Source organism: Rhinopithecus roxellana, chromosome 1 (assembly GCF_007565055.1).
Source record: "Rhinopithecus roxellana isolate Shanxi Qingling chromosome 1, ASM756505v1, whole genome shotgun sequence".
Taxonomy (NCBI): Eukaryota; Metazoa; Chordata; class Mammalia; order Primates; family Cercopithecidae; genus Rhinopithecus; species Rhinopithecus roxellana.
The window spans coordinates 130,281,114-130,301,987 of record NC_044549.1 but is presented as its reverse complement, the minus strand read 5'-3'; the positions used below and the strand labels follow the sequence as shown (position 1 = coordinate 130,301,987).

Genomic DNA, 20,874 nt, shown 5'->3' with positions numbered 1-20,874 from the left:
TTCACTGCAACCTTTGCCACCTGGGTTCAAGTGATTCTCCTGCCTCAGCCTCCCGAGTAGCTGGAATTACAGGTGCCCACCACCACACCCGGCTATATTTTTTATGTTAGTGGAGATGGGGTTTCACTGTGTTGGCCAGGCTGGTCTCAAACTCCTGACGTCAAGTGACCCTTCCTTCCTCAGCCTCCCAAAGTGCTGGGATTACAGGTGTGAGCCACCATGCCCAGCCACTTTTAGCATATCAAATTTTGATGTTTGAAATAATTTTCTGAAGTCGTTTAAATGTTTACTCTGTAATTTGCACTGTTAATTTGCTTAGTAAATTTTCTTTATGGATAATATAAATGTAAATTTCAGCCAAATTCTAAATTAAATTTCTTGAGTTTTGAAGTTTTGTAGTTATTTTAAAAGACGGTGGTATTCCCCATAACTTTGCATCTTAAAAATAGCAAGAAGTACAATTCTAGGATGAGACAGATGACGGTTTGTTTAAGGAGATACAGATTTCATATGGATTTTTTGCCTTATCATTAGCATTTTATATTATGCTTTCTTGTAGATCTTTTTTTTTCTGTATTCTTTTTTTTTTTTTTTTTTTTTTTTTGAGACCGAGTCTCACTCTGTTGCACAGGCTGGAGTGCAGTGGTGTGATCTCAGCTGACTGCGACCTCTGCCTCCTGAGTTTAAGTGATTCTTGTGCCTCAGCCTCTTGAGTAGCTGGGACTACAGGCGCGAGCCACCATGCCCAGCTAATTTTTGTATTTTTAGTAGAGATGGGGTTTCACCATGTTGGCCAGGCTGGTCTTGAACTCCTGACCTCAGGTGATCCACTCACCTCGGCCTTCCAAAGTGCTGGGATTACAGGCATGAGCCACCACGCCGGCCTTTTTTTTCTGTATTTTTAAGTGTCTAATTCAATGCCCAGCATCTGCTAGTTGCCCAGTAAATATATTTAAAAATGAATGTGACTTCATTGTCTGCTGCTTTTGATTCTTATCACTTCCCAAGTCTTTGAAAGCATGCCTGTACTAGATGTATTCACTCTCTTGCATTTCTTTCACTTGACTTTAAAAACTGCTTTCTTTAGATCAGAATCAAGCTTTGCGACTCTGTCTGGGTAGCACTAGTGTTGGAGGTCAGTATGGCGCTATCTCTGCCCTCAGTATCAACAATGATTGCTCAAGACTTCTTTGTGGCTTTGCTAAGGGACAGGTAAGATACGAACTTCCTTTAATTCATAAGACAATGTTAAAATGAGATCAATTAAAAAAAACTAATATCTTAGATCAAAGACCACAAAATACGTGTTATGAAGTAATGTGTTTGTAGAGCTAACCAGAGATTGCTGAATCTGATTTTTGTCTTGTTCAAAATTTTACTTAATTGTTATCAACTGACCCAGAGTCTGTAATTTTTTTATATCCTAGTTCATGTGTCTATTTGGGTAAATAATTTTTGTAAACCAACCAGGGGTGTTATATAAAATGTACTTCCTTACAGTCATGTAAATAATGGAGGCTGCTTTTTAGAAAGATTCTGCATTCCTGGATAACAATTTTTGCATTTTTTTCTACTTCTGAAACTGGCAATAGGTTATGGTTTTGTTTATCTTCCGATTTATACATCCCTAGCTAGTTTGGCAGTAAGGCCTTCCTATACTTTTTACCAGTGCTAAACAGATTGACTTATTAGAGAAACATCTTTTGTCTCTCAGTATGAGAACATTTAAAATCTAAAGGGAAAAGTAGGATGGACAGTAAGATCGAATAAAGGCTCAGTGCTTTAATGGATCTGCATCCTTTAGGTATGTTTTAACTTTATAGTTCTTTGCCTGCAATGTTTATAGTCAAGGAATAGATTATCCCAACCAGAAGACAGGATACTTAAATCCAAAAAAGAGCAATAAATTTGTTTTTAAAGCACTTAGTTGTCTTATAGATCACCATGTGGGATTTGGCCAGTGGAAAACTTCTAAGATCAATAACAGATGCTCATCCTCCAGGAACAGCAATATTGCATATCAAGGTAATAGCTTTATTTTCTTTTTCTAATAATTTTTTTATTATGCCTTTGTGTTTATTTTAAAGTAAATTTCTGTATATTGATAATCAGAGTCCAAAAAATGTATTTAACATGAAGCTGAACATTACCTCATAAATAGAATCCGTAACATTGAGCTGTCTTTTGACTAGCCCAACATACTGTTTTTCCAGGTTAAAACTAGAGATGGGCTAGTATGGAAATATTCAACTTCAAGTTGTACTGAAGTCTAATTGATATAGTGGCAAAAAGGGCAAATTGATGTGTTGCTAGACTAGAGTTTGGCAGTAAAGACGGGCAGCACCCTGCTGAAACTCATATGGAACTCTTAAAAAGTCTTTTTACCTTTGTTTAGTTCATTCAAATTTTATTGCTGAGGTAGTGTGCTCTGTCACCCTTTTTTGGGAGTTGCCTGAGGTTTAAGGAACAGATCGTGAAAGAACCAAGGTTTGGATTATGTTTAGAAATGAATCTATTGGTTTATTTTCTTTCAGGCCTCTAAAGGGAAAGCATTGAGATCCTAGTCTTGGCTTTCTCCTTACAGGCCTGAAAAAATAAACTGACTTAGGTAACAGATTTCATTTATAAATACAGTGTGAATGTTGATTCTTCCATGCTATTAAGCTCATGTTCAGAAGCATAAAAGGTAAAGGATTATAACTAGAAAAGTCTAAAATCAGATCTTCTAGATTTTAATTATGTACACATTTTGTTGCTTAGCTCTGCAGAGCTCTGTCATCTGTAAGTATCCTTTTGAAAGTCTGGAAGCATCTGGAGTTTGTATGTCTCTATCTAGGTTAGTTACAAAAAAGTCTTCTGTGACAGAGCAGTGTTGAAGCATTTAGTAACAATGAAAACAACCAAGACAAGTAAAAAAGTAAAATTGGAGAGAATTTCTCCTCTTTCAGAGCATTATGGCAATATATCTTGACCTCTTTTCATATGGCTTGTGCCGACTTTTAACATGTTATAGTTGTTTGTATATAGGTCTTATCTCTCTTAGATGAGCATCTTTGAAATCACAATCTGTTTGTCATTTATTTTTGTGTTTTGCCCATAGAAACTCTCAATAAATACTTGATTGAAGGAAAAACTAGATGGTGGTGTTTATACAAGAGCAATCCTTTTGCAGAAAAAAATGTTGGGAGAAAGAATAAGAAACAGAAGAGATAAAGGCAGAGAGAAAAGAGAAGAATGCAGTTGAGATAAATAATATGTAATAGGAGTCATCGTGTTGCCTGACAGTGGTGATGAAGGTGGTACATGTAGTAATAACACTGGAGTAAGATACATAGGGTTGAATATTTCTGAAGTCTTCTATTGACATCAACCACTTACATTTTAATACTCCTACACGTTGTTCTTCAAACTTAAGCCTGTATCTCATCAATAACAATTTGAAATTTCATTATTTATGGGTATTTATGTGTATGTGTGTATTTATATGAATGTACTACTGTACTAAGTTTTATGTACATTATAAAGCACATACACAAGAAATAGAAAATTAAACAAATACAAGTTCTGTTATTTTTCTTGCACTCCGGTGGACCATTTCATGCACATACTTAGGGTATATGCTTCCCACTCTGGCAACTGCTCATCTAGGCCGTAAGAGCAAAGTTGTGGGGCTTTTTAACTATGCGTGTGTTTGGGTAAAGGAAGAAGAATTTTACAGTGGCCTCCAGTACCTCAGCCATCCCTGACTGAGAACCTGAGGCATGCCATTTAGGATGCTTCACCAACCTTTGAGTTTAGGGAGGATAGTCACTGTAAATGGCACAAGTTCACTTTATTCCATTTTGTGTCCTGCAACATTGACCATACTTCAGGTCACCTTAGGACTGTCTGTCATTGTGAACATTATTTATTATTCTGAGTTTTCTAAGTTAGGTAGTGATAACTGATGTCTTTGCTGTGGAAGAAGATCAAGGAGGTAGCACATTTGGGGAAGAGTTGTATATGAAAAGTTAAAATGTTTTAGATACAGTGGACTTACTTTTCAGTTATTTAGAAGACATATTCAGATAAGTTTATTTCTCAGAGATACCAAGTATTTTTTAGAGTCGCTATTCTTGAAAACTGGACAGGTGCAAATGTAACCAGAGGATCTCATTTATTTAATAATAGCAAGTTACAAAAAGTTATTGTAAGAACCCAAGTAGAGAACTTTAGAATTTTTATCAATCATAATTTGTATTTTTCTTTTATCCTGATGAAAGGTGGTTTTGCTTTTTGAAAGCCTCTTTTTTTTTTTAAAGATTTTGGACCATTATCACTCTAAATAAAGGTAAGTTTGTATGTTTAGAGTAATGAGCACTAAATCTAGTTTAGGTTATTTCAAAAGCTATTAAATGTGTATATTGTAGTTTTTCAAAATTGTATAATTTTTTCCTTCTTAATACTTGACTGTTTAAAAATCTACAAGAAAATAAATTCCTTCTCTGTTTAGTTTACAGATGACCCAACTCTTGCAATTTGCAATGACAGCGGAGGCTCTGTTTTTGAATTGACATTTAAGTAAGAGACTGGTGGACATCTGTTGACAAATGAAAAGACTAGCTCTGTTTAAATGATTTGAAATTGAACATGAAGAGGTCTAGAAAGCCCCTGTAATTGAGAGTAGATTATGATTGTGTATTACAATTAGCTGGGAAGGCTTATATTAATAGAACAAACAGAGTTCTGGGCCTGGTCCTCCCGAGTTTTATCTCAGTAGATCTGAGTTGGGATTCTAGACTCCTATTCCCTGGGAGATTCTTATGTGCTGTCTGCTGTAAAGCTTGGGACCACTCTTCTGGAGTAGCTCACTAATTTTGGTTTAGGCTCAAGGCCCAGTTGATTATAATCATAATGGGCAGGTGTAAACAGGTTTTTAATTATCTTAGAATTGCCATGTTTGCTCTTCAAGAGCAAAGACTGTATAGACATATCAAAGAGCGTTTAGGAAGCAGAGTTTTTTGAAAAGTAGAACATAATATTCATTGTGTATTATGTTTCCATAAGTTCTCCAAGGTTAACAACTATCTTTGTTTCTTGTGTTTCTCATAGCTTCTAACAATGCTAAGCACAAAGTCATTTCTGATAAAAACATACTTCTTATTCAGTTAATGTTTATTGAGCATCTCCTATGTGTAGGTATTTATCTAGACCCCAGAGTTACAACTGTGAACCAAGTAAAGTTTCTGCTCTAAGAGAACTTACATTCTAGCTGCAGTAAGGGTAAGGAAACAGCAAACCAGCACATAGATGAAATCACTTCAGATGGGTCTAAGTACTGCGAAGAAAACAAGACAGGGGATTGAGCTAGATTGCACTTGAGGATGATTCTGGAATGCCTTTCTCAGAAGGGGCAATATCCGGAAAAATACCTGAATGGTGAGCCAGTCAACATATGCACAGATCTGAGGGAAATATTCCAGGCAGAGAACATTCAGACACAAAGGCTTTGAGGTGGCCACAAACTTGGCCTGCTAGAGCGATTGAAGAAAGCAGGCATGGCTTGAGTGTGACTTTGTCAGGAACACAATAGTGGGAGAGGAGTGAAGGGAGGAGCCAGATCATATCCTTTTAAGACATGGGAAAGAGTTTGGATTTTATTTTTTATGTACAGTAGCAAGCCAGTAGAATGTTTTTGGCAGAAAAATAAATGAATCTGACTTGTATGATAAAAAGATCATGCTGCAGAATTTTCTAATTACATTTTCAGGAGAGTGATGGGAGTGAGAACCTGTGAATCTAGATGTCTGTTCAGTGGTTCCAAGGGTGAAGTCTGCTGTATTGAGCCTCTGCATTCTAAGCCTGAGTTGAAAGATCATCCCATCACACAGTTTTCATTATTGGCCATGGCATCCTTAACAAAAGTAAGTGCATTTAGAAGTTAAAACTCAGAACTTTTAGAAACTTTGAATACCAAATATTTGAAAATTACAAGGTCAATATTGAAAACATATTTTTCTCTTAAAGATACTGGTCATTGGATTGAAACCATCCTTGAAAGTATGGATGACTTTTCCCTATGGCCGGGTGAGTAAGTCCCTCCATCTTATTGGCCAAAGGAAGGACCATGTCAGGAGGTTGAGAGAGATGACTTGCAAGGGGTGAATTCTATGAGATTGTCAGAAAACTAGACAGGATGAAAGTCAGTGCTCCACAGATCATTGGCTGGACTTGCCTTAAGGTGATCAAAGCATTATAAACTGATGACCAGCACAGTGTCCTAGGGAGCATGAGATCTTGTACTTTTCTACATTTATCCCTTAAGCTTTTCTCTCATAGACAGCATACAGTTGGCTTTTGTTCTTAACCTCAACTTGACAGTCTCTGTATATTGCTGTCCTGGCACTCTGTGGTCACACCTAACTTCGTACATTGGAATTTCCTACTTCATTCAGTGTCCTTCTGAGGGCAATAAAATTCCCTTATCAGATTTAAAGTTGAAGGATAAGTTGATTTATTGAGTCCAAGCCTTGATTTTCAGTGTTTAAAAGATACTTATTTTTACATGGCTCCTGTGCTGAGACAGACTTATACTCACTGTCTGCAGCTTTGGCACTGAACTGTGGATAGAGTAGACCCCACTGTCATATGTGCTGTAGATTGCTACTACATGTGCTGTCCCTGGCTTCTGCCTCTGGTGTTTTACTTTGGAGGATGATACTTCCTGGCATGTGTTTATGTGTTATATACCAGTTTTCCCTTTCTTTTCTTCTTGGTTATTTTCAGAGTTGTGATCTTCCAATGTATATATGAGGAGAGGTATTGATAGGATGGGATGGAGATTGGTGGTACAGAACTCTGGCTGGTGCAGAAAGCATCCCCTATGGTGAAGGAACTCACTTTTGTTTTCCTGTTGGTACCCTGTGTGTCTCTGGGCCCTAGGGGAAGTAGGTCTGTCCTTTCAGATGGCAAAACTAGCTTAGATGACCATTAACATTTGTTAGATTAGCTTCATTGGCAAATTGAGATTTTTTTTCATGGTAGTATGTGTTTGCTTTTTTTAAATGTTTTTATTGGTTTTTTTTCAACATTTTATTATAAACATTTTCAAACAAAGTTGAAAGAATTTTACATTGAATACTTGTATAGCTACCATCTAAATTCTATATATAACATTTACTGCCCTTTATTACATATCTGTCCATATACCCATCCCTCTGTCCACTTATCAAATTATATTTTTTATGTATTTCAAAGGAAATTTCAGAAACCAGTATTCTTTCCCCTAAATATTTAGCATACATATTATTAGCTAGAGTTTAATACTTCTTTAGGTTTTTCCTTAGGTGTAGAATCTACATACAAAGAAGTGCATAGATCTTGAGTGTACATTTGCTGAACTTTGACAAATGCTTAACACTTTTGAAACTCAAATTCCTATCAAGATGTAGAACATTACCATCAACCCAGCAAGTTCCCTCGTGACACTTCCCAGTTAGTTCTTGCTTTACTGAGAAATTGGAGAAAGTTTTTATCAAGGAACGCTAGTCAGATGCTGTTTTTAACCACAGTTTTCTCTTTGTCCCCTTGTTTATCAACTGTGATGATGTTTTTTTTCCATCTCCCTACTTAGATGGATCCTTCCAGTGTGCCACTGCTGGCCTGGCACTTTGTAGCAGTGCAAAATTATGTGAATCCCATGCTTGCCTTCTGCAGAGGAGATGTCGTTCATTTTCTATTGGTAAGTCCTAATATGATGCTACGTCCATTAGAAAGCCTGTTGTAGTTTTTTTTATTCATCAGTAATTTAATAATGTGTCAAATAAATTTGTGTTACTATCATAAGTCTTTGGAGAGAGTGCAACTTATTTAATTTTTATCTGAGGCTTTAATGATTAGCATGGGAAAAGGGTGATCACTCTCAGCTCCATAACCTCTCATGGTTTATTTCTCAGCTCCATTTCTTTGACAAATAATTAATGGTGTATGTAAATGTATAAAGGTATGAATGTGAATATGTGTTAATGTATGTGTAACTACATATGTGTGTATTAGAGAGCAAGTATCATTGATCACCTGTTGTGTCCTCTACACTGTGATGGGCACAAGTAGCAATGGAAGGAAGGAAGTATACAACATGATTTCATCTTTCACACAGCTTATAATCTAGTTTGAAAAGCAAAATCAGTATGTTCATTATTACTACAGAAAATGGTTTAAGGATTGAACTATGTGATGAAAATCAACCTGATACAGATTCAGAGTACAAAGTGATTGGTATGGACTAGAGAGGGTATTAATGGCTTTATGAAGGATATACTGCGACTACTGCAGGAGGGCTGGGTATGCATATTGTTGGAAATGAGATGAACTGAAGTCACAGAGGCAAGAATGTGCCTTTGTATTAATAATCTCTTGGGTTTCCTAGCTCAGTGAAGCAAGTTCACTACTGTCTACCTACTTCCTCCAGCCAGAAACTTAAGAGTTACTTTTCAGTTACCTTTCTTTGTTCATATGTGCCCTATCAGCAAGCCCTATTGACTCTACCTCCAAAAATCTCTTGAATTTCTCCTTTTTTGTCTCTCCCATTGCTCTTTCCTTAGTCTAAATCATGTACATATCTAGCCTGGATTCTGCCGTAGCTTCCTAACTAGTCTCTGGCCTCATTGCCTTTTACATATACTGTTGCCTCTGCCAGAAAAGTTCTGTGCTATCTTCCATTGTCTCCCAGCTCATGATTAACATGGCCTTCCCTGACCTCTGAACTAAATTAGTTACATACATATTTTGATAATATTCAGCACTTAAAAAAAAACAAAAACGAAAGAGGGGCGAGGTATTGTGGGTCTCTAACTGAGGCCCAGGCTGACTCTCTAACTCCTGGCCTCAAGTGATCCTCCCGCCTCAGCCTCCCAAATATTGGGATTACAAGTGTGAGCCACTGTGCTTGGCCACATTCAGCACTTTTTATTTTTTTATTTTTTATTTTTTATTTTTTATTTTTTTTTTGAGACAGAGTCTCGCTCTGTCGCCTGGGCTGGAGTGCAGTGGCCAGATCTCAGCTCACTGCAAGCTCCGCCTCCCGGGTTCACGCCATTCTCCTGCCTCAGCCTCCCAAGTAGCTGGGACTACAGGCGCCTGCCACCTCACCTGGCTAGTTTTTTTTTTGTATTTTTTAGTAGAGACGGGGTTTCACCGTGTTAGCCAGGATGGTCTCGATCTCCTGACCTTGTGATCTGCCCGTCTCGGCCTCCCAAAGTGCTGGGATTACAGGCTTGAGCCACCGCGCCCGGCGAGCACTTTTTAAATTATTTGTCTAATGTTTCTCTTTGCCACTAGACAGAAAGCTCGGTAAATCTAGAGACCATCTTTACTGTTATATTTCCAGCCACTAGGACAGTGCTTTATATTGTAAATATTCAATAAATGTTTATAGAATTAATGACAAAGAGAAGGTTGTGGTGGAAAATATAATTGAATATATGGGGTGGATTGAGAGTAGGGGTTGGCAAACTGTGGCCTGTGGGCCAAATCTGGCCAGCCATCTGTTTTTTATAAATACAGTTTTATTAGAACATCCCCAATACAACATTTGAGAGTCCTGCCTTCACTTTCAGCTCAAAGCATTGAAATATTCCTTCATCATTTTCTCCCCAATCAGTCTCTTTTCAAATGTTTCTTGATTCTAAAATGCAAAGTCAGAAGTGGGATGTTTCATTCATGTCCTTCAGTCTCTAGATCCAATATGATGAGAAGACTTATTTTTCCTTGAAAGTTGTCATCCCTTAACTCTCACTGCAACCAACCATCTTTGTCTAAACACCTTACACCTGTCTTATTGAGAAAAACCTTTAATTTTTCTCCTGCCTTCTGTATGTATGCTTTTTGCTACTTCTAGACTGATCTTCCTAAAATGTCACGTTAATCACATCTTTATGACTTTAATTACTTAGGAACCTGTGATGACTCCATTACCAGTCTAGGCCAATCATTATTAATCTAGATGAGGGGTTAGCAAGCTTTTGTGTAAAGGGCCACACAGTAAACATTTTAGCGTCTGTGGACCATATATTCTCAGGAAACTGAGAAAGAGTAGGTGACTGCCCTTGGTCACACGGGTATAATAGTGGAACTTAGAATTAGACATATGGCTGTAGATCCCACGTTCATTTTACCACAGGATCCTTTCTTAAGGGAGAAGTGATTTAGTGAAATGAAGGTGGATGCACATGAAAGGCCCACGTTAAGTGGTCTCAGATTTCTGTTAAAACATCAGGCGAGGTCACCACTGTAAGTGATGGGGCCAGAAGGCAAAGCGAATTGTGACTTAAAGGGAAAGACATCTATTATACTACTATGGGGACTGTACAAGAAAGCCCAGGTTGAATTCAATGCCATGAATTTCAGGTAGTCAGGCGCATCTTGTGCTTTATGTTTCTTCAGTGTTCTGTTACCTTGGAGCAGAAGGGGAGAAGGATGACTGAGGATATAGAGTGTATTTATATATACGAATAAATAAAAGATTGACACTCAAGGTCCTTTTGGGAAATTTTGGGCTGTTAGAATTACACAAGGGAACTTCAAAAAGTTTGTGGAAAAATGGAGTTAAAAAATAAAAATAAATTTTATTTCTCAACGTAAGCTTCATCTTGTTCAAGATACTTTTTAAAGTGCTGATACTAGCCATATAGTTCATCCCTAAAGAACTGAAGGTCTTGGGAATTTAATCATGTCAATGCAGTCTTTTTCACATTATTAACTAAAGAAAAATGGGTGCCCTTTATAGACTTTTTTTAGATTAGGAGACAGAAGTCACAAGGAGCCAAATCAGTACTGTATGGTGGATCGAAATGCTCTCAGACTTGGCCTGGTTTGATGAGAGCAGTGAGCAGGAACATGGTTGTGGTGGAGGACTGTCTGGTGAAGCTTTCCTGGGCATTTGTCTGCCAGAGCTTTGGCTAACTTTCTCAAAACACACTCTTAATAAGCAGATGTTATTGTTCTTTGGCCCTCCAGAAAGTCAACAAGCAAAATGCCTTGAGCATCCCAAAAAATTGTTGCCATGACCTTTGCTCTTGCCTGGTCTGCTTTTGCTTTGGCTAGACCACTTCTGCCTCTTCATAGCCTTTGCTTTGCTTGTGCTTTTTCTTCAGGATCACACTGGTAAAACCATGTTTTATCTCCTCTTACAGTTTTTCAGAGAAATGCTTCAGGATCTTGATTCCACATGTTTAAAATTCCCGTTAAAAGCTTTGCTCTTGTCTGCAGCTGACCTGGGCACAACTGTTTTGGCACCCGTCAAGTAGAAACTTTGCTCAACTTTAATTTTTCAGTCAGAATAGTGCAAGCTAAACCAGTTGAAATGTCTATGGTTTTGGCTGTTGTTTCTGCTGTTAATCATTGATCTCTTTCAATTAGGGCATGAACAAGATGAATATTTTTCCTCGCTAATTGATGGGTATGGTCTGCAATTGCAGGCTTCACCTTCAGTATCATCTTGTTCCTTCTTAAAACGAGTTACCCATTTGTAAACTGCTGCTTTCTCTGGGGGCATTGTTCCCATAAACTTTTATTAAGCATCAATGATTTTATCATTCTTCCACCGAAGCTTCACCATAAATTTGGTATTTGTTCTTGCTTCAATTTTAGCAGAATTTATGTTGCTCTTTGGGGCTCTTTTCAAACTGGTGTCTTTCCTTCTTAATGCCTCAAACTAGATCCTTTTCAGACATGTTATAGTAAGTTAGTACGAGTTTATTTTGGTGCAAACAATTTTTGAGATCCATGCATAGTTTTTTCATTGTATGCATTTTCCATGAACTTTTTGAAGTCCTCTCATAATAGTATCATAGTTCAGAAAAGTCTGGCTCACATCACTGCAGCATCTTTTTTTCTTTAATGGACTTTTGACTTCCTCACACCGTGTCACCATTCCTTTTTTTTTTTTTTTTTTGAGACAGAGTCTTGCTCTGTGCCCAGGCTGGAGTGCAGTGGCACTATCTCAGCTCACTGCAAGCTCCGCCTCCTGGGTTCACGCCATTCTCCTGCCTCAGCCTCCCGAGCAGCTGGGATTACAGGTGCCCACCACACGCCCGGCTAGTTTTTTGTATTTTCAGTAGAGACGGGGTTTCACTGTGTTAGCCAGGATGGTCTCCATCTCCTGACCTCATGATCCGCCCGCCTCGGCCTCCCGAAGTGCTGGGATTACAGGCATGAGCCACCGCACCCGGCCCTTTTTGTATTTTAATTAGTCATTGATGTGATAAAGTTAGGTTGTTCTGAATTATAACAGAGTGAAAACTATGTCACAGCATTTGTCAATACTGACAACTAGACTACTTCCAGATATGCCCTGCATTTTGATGTAAATAATGGAACAAATAATTTTTTTTCTACTTTCATAATCATTTATTTAATTATCAACACTTTTGGCTTATCTACAGTGAATGGGATAAAGGGTAAATGTGATATTCTAGGTGGAGTATAATTAAATACCTAAAAAAGTCCCTCAAGCAGTAGTTGGTTTTTAGGTTGTTTTTATTTCATCATCAGGTAAAGAGAGACGAATCTGGAGCAATACATGTTACTAAGCAAAAGCATCTTCACCTATACTATGACCTCATCAACTTTACTGTGAGTATTATTCAAATTAAATATCCCCATTTAGTTCATGTAATTGTTCTGAACCTATGATATATTAAAGCTACCAGGATTTCTGCCAAGAATTATTACCTTTAAGATCATATGAAATATGGACAGTCAGGCACCAAAGCTCGTGCCTGTAGTCCCAGCTACTTGGGAGGCTGAGGTGTGGGATAGCTTAAGCCCAGGAGTTCGAGGCTGTAGTGCTCAGTGATCGCTCCTGTGACTAGTCACTGCACTCTAGCCTGGGCAACATAGTGAGACCCTGTCTCTTAAAAAAAAAAGTGTATATATATATATACACGTACATACATACATATACACACACACACAGAAAGGAAGTCCTGGTTATATTGAATAAAGTCTGAATGTGGTGTGATGCCATAAATTATTGCCTTTCAACCTATGTCCTGCTGAACACAGGCAGGATTAGAAATGTAATGTCTCGTTTAGCTCAAAGGAGAGTTTGGCTTCAGAAGAATTTAGGTGAGTTTTTTGAGGATCATTGCCCTGCTTTCTCTGTAAAACATTTTTTATATTTTTGAACTTTGTCTTAAATTGGTTCAGCAGCTCATGCAGCCTCTTTTTTCTTGTGGCTGAAAACTTTGCAGAGTTCTCTTTCTACCATGCATCTCAATCCTGAGTGACTTTTTTTTTTTTTGAGATGGAGTCTTGCTCTGTAGCCCAAGCTGGAGTGCAGTGGTGTGATCTCAGCTCACTTCAAGCTCCGCCTACTGGGTTCAAGCGATTCTCCTGCCTCAGCCTCCTGAGTAGCTGGGACTACAGGCACCCCCACCACCACACCTGGCTAATTTTTTGTATTTTTAGTAGAGACGGGATTTCACCGTGTTAGCCAGGATGGTCTCGATCTCCTGACCTCGTGATCTGCCCACCTTGGCCTCCCAAAGTGCTGGGATTACAGGCGTGAGCCACCACGCCCGGCCACTTCTTGGTTTAAAAAGAGAGAGATTTCTTTTTGTATCAAATTTTATTTTTTTCTCTCTCAAATAGTTTGTTAATTTTGAGAACAAAGTAATTATAATATTTCTGGGTTCCCATCATTAATACATTTTAGCACATCCATGTCTGGTGTCCGGTAAAACATTCTGTAGATGCATGACTATAGGCAACCCTAAATGTAAGGCAATTCCTCATTTTTCTAATAAAAAGACTAAAAAAGGGTTTTTTCCTCAACTTGATAACGTAATTTTTTAGGATATAGATGAAATAGATCTTTTCTTTACATAATTTATTGATTTAGTTGTACATTACATTTTTAACTCACAGACAGTTGTTTAGAAATAATTCTTTCTTCCATACACATTTTATGAAATAATTTTGTTCAGACTCTTAAAAGACATCAGTGTTGTCATCACCAGAACTGTCTTGTTGAATCATGTCATACAGTTTTTCAGAATTTATCATCATCACTTCTGTTTAAGATGTTTGAGATACAGTACTTTAAAAATCTGCACAAGTGTGTGTGACCATTAACTGCATTGTTTTCTAAATTACCCTTAAAAGGCTTATTTACAACAGTGTGGACACTTGCAACTCAGCAGGTCTAATCTCAGGAATAATTACAAAACTTATTGAAGTTCCTTTTTTTCCTACCATTCTCTCGTGTTTTTTTTTTTTTTTTTTTTTGAGACGGAGTCTCGCTCTGTCGCCCAGGCTGGAGTGCAGTGGCCAGATCTCAGCTCACTGCAAGCTCTGCCTCCCGGGTTTACGCCATTCTCCTGCCTCAGCCTCCCGAGTAGCTGGGACTACAGGCGCCCGCCACCTCGCCCGGCTAATTTTTTGTATTTTTTAGTAGAGACGGGGTTTCACCGTGTTAGCCAGGATGGTCTCGATCTCCTGACCTTGTGATCCGCCCGTCTCGGCCTCCCAAAGTGCTGGAATTACAGGCTTGAGCCACCGCACCCGGCCTCTCTCGTTTTTTTTTTAACCAGGTGACCTGTGAGAGTACCTAAGAACTAGCACTGATTAAGGTTGTATAAGGCTAAATAATGTGATTTTTCCTAGAAAATACTTTGTTTTTCTAAATAAAATAATTAAGAGAGCAGCTTATAAGAGCTTTCTGTAAAATATTTGCATATCAAACTCCCTGTTTTCTGAAAGAGATTTTTTAGAGGAGGAGAGGGGAACAAACTCTTCCCTTAGGGTGGCTAATATACAGTAATAGAGTTTATTTTTTAGCATTTTCAACTTGGTTATCTTTAGTTGGACATTATGCAAATAGTATCTGACGACATAGAATAGAGCATACAAATACACCAGTATGAATACCAGAGACATAAAGGGCAGAGGAAGCACTTTGTTCTGGCTACTTCTGAATTCTGATTGAGCAGATTTTAAGATTTATTTCTTGGGAAAGGATTGGGATTGCCAAAAAAAAATTTGGAAATAAGAAATCTGATTTTATACATAACCCAAGAAATTTGTTAAAATGGCATCCTTCAGAAGATTTTTAAAGTTATTATTGTTAGTACTTTTAAAATTATAATAGTACTTATTAAAGAAAATTTGGGAGATACAGAGAAATAGAACAAAGGACTCTCGTAATTTTAAGAGAGATTTTGAAGGAAGTAGATTTTTAAAATAGCTTCTATTTTAAAATATGTATTGCTTCAGTGCTGACAATTGTCCTTTGACCAGCAAGGTTTATGGGCTTTACTTTGTTCTTTTGTTTTAGTAGTATCATAAAAACTAGAAATGCAGAGTTTGTCATGATACTGAAGTCATTTGTGCCAATTGCTTTTAAAAATCTTTTATAAAAAACAATATGATCTAATCCACCTACAGCTTTTAGTCTTCTTTTACACTGTGCAAGTGTCATTTTAACATTCTCAAAAGTTAGTAGTATATTGTAGCTACTGTTCTCTGGCCTGTCACTGAGTAATTCTTGCTTTGATTGTGTTGCCATGTTAATTGTTAAATGGATGAAGTCCTCAATGTAATTTAATCGAGGAGCCAACCTTTCTTCTTGACCCAAATGATGATGTGAGTGTGGTCTCTCTTGTTTTGTTGTGTGCTTGAATTACAGTGGATAAATTCACGCACAGTTGTGCTCTTAGACAGCGTAGAGAAGTTGCATGTGATTGATCGGCAAACACAAGAGGAATTGGAGACAGTGGAGATCTCAGAAGTTCAGCTGGTCTATAATAGCAGCCATTTCAAATCACTAGCCACTGGAGGAAATGTTAGCCAGGCACTGGTAAGGATAATCACTTATCTTGGTATTGCTTTGATAAACTTGGTATTTTGTTGTATTTGTTTTAGAAATAGGAACTCTGGGGAGTTACCTTTTTCTGTCTTGAGGTGTTTATTTAAAAGCCACTAGGTTGAAGTGGGTGTGAATGTGCTTGTAAGTTTTTAGGAATACAAGCTAAAACAATAATTTTTGTTCCTTTCTATTCAGAAATGTTACTTACTTAATACCAGTTTTAATTTTTATACTAAAATAATGAAGTATGGAAAATTTGTGAGAAAAACTGTAAAATCAAAATATTTTTAGAAAGCTTAATTTGGCAGTAATAAGCCTGATAGATTTAAGGGATAAATAACAGACAGGTACCCTATGAGGCTTTGGAAATATTTGAGTGGTAATGGTAAAGGCTTGAACAGGTATGGTAGCTGTGGGTATTAAAAAGCAAAGATGGCTTTGAGAGAAAGAAGATACTCTAGAAATAGGTAATAGATGAGATGCAGGAGCCTAGAGAGAAGGAGGACACAACAGAGTTATGGCCGTAGCATTAATTTTGTTGTATCATTAAGCAACTACAATAATGGCCTTAAGCAATTTCCACAGATAGTTTATAGTTCAATCAGCTTGAATTGTGATCTCATGTTCCTAAACCACAAATCTTTAAGTAGGAAATTTAGACCGTCATGAGACTTCCTTGGATAATTTTTTGAAAAAAATAGTAAAAAAAAAAAAGAAAAGAAAAAAGAAAAAAAATAGTAATGATGGTAATATTTAATGAGTGACTATAGCATGATGTGTAAGCTTTGCTCAAATCTCCCTCATATTAAAACTTCAGAGCGTAAAATATATATGAAAGGGTCTTCCAGCCTCCCACTTTAAAAGCCAAGAAAAGTCAGAATAAGAAATGATAGTGCAATATAATTCACTAAGTGATAATAATAATTACTGTTCCATACTTTATTTTCTTGTGTTTGAATGGTGTTAAAAATACCAGTGGACTTTGAACTTGTACTTTTAGCCAAGATAGAGTTGTGGGGAATTAGATTTACTCTTCTGCTTGAAATAACCGAAGAAGAGGAAGGTGAAGGAGAAGGGAGGGGGAGGGGGAGGGGAAGGGGGAGGGGAAGGGGGAGGGAAGAAGAAGAAGAAAAGTAAACAGCAGTTCTTAAGACCCTGGACATCTGTAATGACGGACAGCAATCTCTCATAAAATGGGGAACAAATGCTGTAAACTCTGTGATTGTCCTAGCTTCCAGCCTCCAGAGGGCATCTGGGCTGTGGAGGAACCCAACTGGAGCCTAGAAGACTCCATGAGTTGAGAAGACACAGCTGAGATTGCAGGAAGACAAAATTGGGTTGAGTTTGCGAGAGAGAGTACTGGAGAAAAGAGCACTATGAAAGAGTCCCCCTTGAGTGTTCATCAGACTCCTAATCAGCAAATGCATAGAAGGAAGCTGCCCAAGGACCAGGAAAGAGCCATTTGAAAGGTTTACAGGGAACCGTATCTAGTGCTTACACAGGGCTGGAAACAGTGCTTGTTACACCAGCCAGAATGGAAAGCTTCATGATTCACAGGGCAGTGGGTAGAGTCCTCAGAGTTGTCTTGCCTCATTAGGACTAGAATAAATGGCGCACTGGTCCCAGCTAACACATCTTAAAAGTAAGACCAGAAAGGATCACACTGTTTCCAAATCACTTATCTTCTAGAACAAAGCACAAGAATATTGGCCGGGCGCGGTGGCTCACGCCTGTAATCCCAGCACTTTGGGACGCCGAGGTGGGCGTATCACAAGGTCAGGAGATCGAGACCATCCTGGCTAACACGGTGAAACCCAGTCTCTACTAAATATACAAAAAATTAGCTGGGTGAGGTGGCGGGTGCCTGTAGTCCCAGCTACTCCGCAACCCGGGAGGCGGAGCTTACGGGAAGCGGAGATCACCCCTCTGCACTCCAGCCTGGGTGACAGAGCGAGATTCCGTCTCAAAAAAAAAAAAAAAAAAAAAAAAAAAATAGGAATACAGAAAGATCCAGAAACCAACAAGGTAAAATTCACAATGTCTCTCATCCAATTAGAGATTACTAGGTATGCAAAGAAGAAAAACAACCTATAATGAGGAGAAAAATAAAAACTAACTCACACCTGACATAAATGTCAGAATTAGCAGACAAAGACATAGTAGTTATTATAACTATACTCTTTAGTTAAAAAAGTTAAGTAGAGACATGGAAGATATTTAAAAAGATGCACATCAGACTTCTAGAGATGAAAACCAGTGCTTATAGATGAAAAAAATGCACTGGATGGGATTAATGGCAGATTAGGCAACACAGAAAAAACGGTTCATGAATTTGAAGATACAACAGAAATTATACAAAATGAAATACAGAAAAATAATTTTAAGAAATAGTGAACTGTGAGAACACGTCAGATAGGTTAATGTATGTGTAGTTAAAATCTCGAAAGGAGAGAAGAAATTGGAAAAAATAATGGTCAAAAGCTTTTCTAAAACTGTAGACACACACGTTTAAGAAGCTCAGTGAACCCAAGCACAACTAAAATAAACTGTATACGAATTGATCAAAATTAGTGATAAGGAGAAAAATTTTAAAGCAACCAGTGGGGGAAAAAAGACACATTAAATGCAGAGGAGCAATAATTATGAGAACACATTTCTCATCAGACAGTCGGCAGTGATCTGTAAAGATTTATAAGTGGACAATGAACACTTGAGGCACTGCTCAACATCATTAGGTATTAGGGATCGAATACCTAATCAAAATCAAATGAGGCTCAAGCCTGTAATCCCAGCTCTTTGGGAGGCCGAGACGGGCGGATCACGAGGTCAGGAGATCGAGACCATCCTGGCTAACATGGTGAAACCCCGTCTCTACTAAAAATACAAAAAACTAGCTGGGCGACGTGGCGGGCGCCTGTAGTCCCAGCTACTCGGGAGGCTGAGGCAGGAGAATGGCCTGAACCCGGGAGACGGAGCTTGCAGTGAGCTGAGATCCGGCCACTGCACTCCAGTCTGGGCGGCAGAGCGAGACTCCGTCTCAAAAAAAAAAAAAAAAAAAAAAAAATCAAATGAGATACTGCTTCACACCCACTGGGAAGCTATCATAAAAAAAAGAATAACAAGTGTTGGCAAGGATGTGGCGATATTGGAAGCCTCATACATTGATGGTGGGAAACCAAAATGGTGCAAATGCTGTGGAAGATGGTTTGGCACTTTATTAGAAAGTTAAACATTGAGGCCGGGCATGGTGGCTCTTGCCTGTAATCCCAGCACTTTGGGAGGCCGAGGCGGGAGGATCACCTGAGGTCAGGAGTTCGAGACAAGCCTGGCCAACGTAGTGAAACCCTGTCTCTACTAAAAATACAAAAATTAGCTAGACTTGGTGATAAGCACCTATAATCCCAGCTACTCGGAAGGTGGAGGCAGGAGAATCGCTTGAACCTGGGAGGCAGAGGTTGCAATGAGCTGAGATTGTGCCACTGCACTCCACCCTGGGGTACAGAGTGAGACTCTCTTAAAAAAAAAAAAAAGTTAAACATTGAATTACCAATCTGACCCAGAAGTTCTACTCCTAAGTGTGTTTCCAAAAGAGTTGAGAACACATGCTTATGTAAAAACTTGTATATGAACACACATAGCAGTATTGTTTTTCATAACTGAAGAGTGAAAACAATCTAAATATTCACTAACTGGTAAAGGGATGTACCAAATATGGCATAGCCATTTAATAGAATACTGTTCCACAGTGAAAAGTATGACAACTGATACTTGGCTACGACATGGATGAACCTTAAAAATAGTAAGTGAAAGAAGATATGCAATAAGAGCACATTTTTGTTTAATTCTATTGATATAAAATGTCTAGAAAAGGCCAATGTAATATATAGAGACAGATGTACATTAGTGGTTACCTGGGTTTGGAGGTGGGAATGGGATTGACTACAGATGGGTACAAGGATCTTTGCAGAGTGATGATAATGTTCTCAATTATAATGGCTGAACAACTGTGAATTTACTAAAAAATCATTGAATTGTGTGCCTAATGAGTGAATTTTATGGTGTATGTTACATCTCAATACTGTTGTTTAACAAAAGCAATTGACTGTTTAAAACAAAAATAATGTGTTGTGAAGTTTATGATCTATAGAAGCAGTATATATAACAAAAATAGTACATAGCGCCGGGATATAGGAGATGAAAGTACATCATTGCAAGGTTCTTACAGTGTATGTCAAATATTATTTAAATGTAGACTGAGATAAATTACACATTGTAAACTATGATCACTAAAAAGACATGTAACTAGTAAGTCATTAATAGTGACAAAATGTTAAAAAATATATTAAATACAAAGGAATTTTTTTACCTTTTTTGTGTGTATGTTTTTTTTCCAGGCTTTAGTTGGAGAGAAGGCTTGTTATCAATCCATCAGTAGCTATGGTGGTCAGATCTTTTATTTGGGGACAAAAGTAAGCTCTTTTACTCTGTGAGTTGGTATTTCTATGTATCGGGGTAGTTGAGGCTGAAGGAGATTGCTGGTAAAGAGGGCAGTATATTGCAAAGTGAATATTGATCAGCAATTATCCAAAATGCTTTGTGGTTAGGTAGTCATGATTTTTAGTTAATTGTTTTTTTTTTCCTCCACTTTTAGACATATTCTTTACTTTTGTTTAGGTGCTGGCTAATAGGATGCTTATTTTCTTGATTCAGAGTTGTGCTTTTGTAAGCTTCTTCACATTTATGTTTTTATGATCAGGCAGCTACCTAATCATCGATATTTGTCATGTAATTAACATGGCTTTTAGCTTAGATCAGCCTAGGATGCTGATTAAAATGCATTGAGGTATTTGACTTAGAATAGAATTATTGGAATAGGAACTTTTTGTATCTCAATTTATCTCAGTTTGTTCCTGTGCTTTTTAAAAAATATGGAGAAACATTTCTTCATTATTAAAATTTAACCAAAATATTGCCAAGTCAGTAGAGGGAAATGAGCTTGGGCTTTCCTTGCTTCTTGTCCATGGAAT

General features: G+C 37.8%; 1 protein-coding gene across 2 annotated transcripts in view; it reads left to right on the top strand.

The window, feature by feature from the left end:
• The window catches only part of VPS8 (VPS8 subunit of CORVET complex), a 263,309-nt gene that overhangs the window by 36,641 nt on the left and 205,794 nt on the right, over window positions 1–20,874 (top strand). For both annotated transcript variants that reach the window (XM_030931118.1, XM_030931123.1), the window contains exons 8-16: window positions 1,088–1,212; window positions 1,939–2,025; window positions 4,493–4,560; window positions 5,750–5,903; window positions 6,007–6,066; window positions 7,613–7,720; window positions 12,532–12,612; window positions 15,668–15,838; window positions 20,242–20,316. In XM_030931118.1, the coding sequence (XP_030786978.1) occupies window positions 1,088–1,212; window positions 1,939–2,025; window positions 4,493–4,560; window positions 5,750–5,903; window positions 6,007–6,066; window positions 7,613–7,720; window positions 12,532–12,612; window positions 15,668–15,838; window positions 20,242–20,316 (929 nt within the window). The remainder of the gene's footprint in view (window positions 1–1,087; window positions 1,213–1,938; window positions 2,026–4,492; window positions 4,561–5,749; window positions 5,904–6,006; window positions 6,067–7,612; window positions 7,721–12,531; window positions 12,613–15,667; window positions 15,839–20,241; window positions 20,317–20,874) is intronic.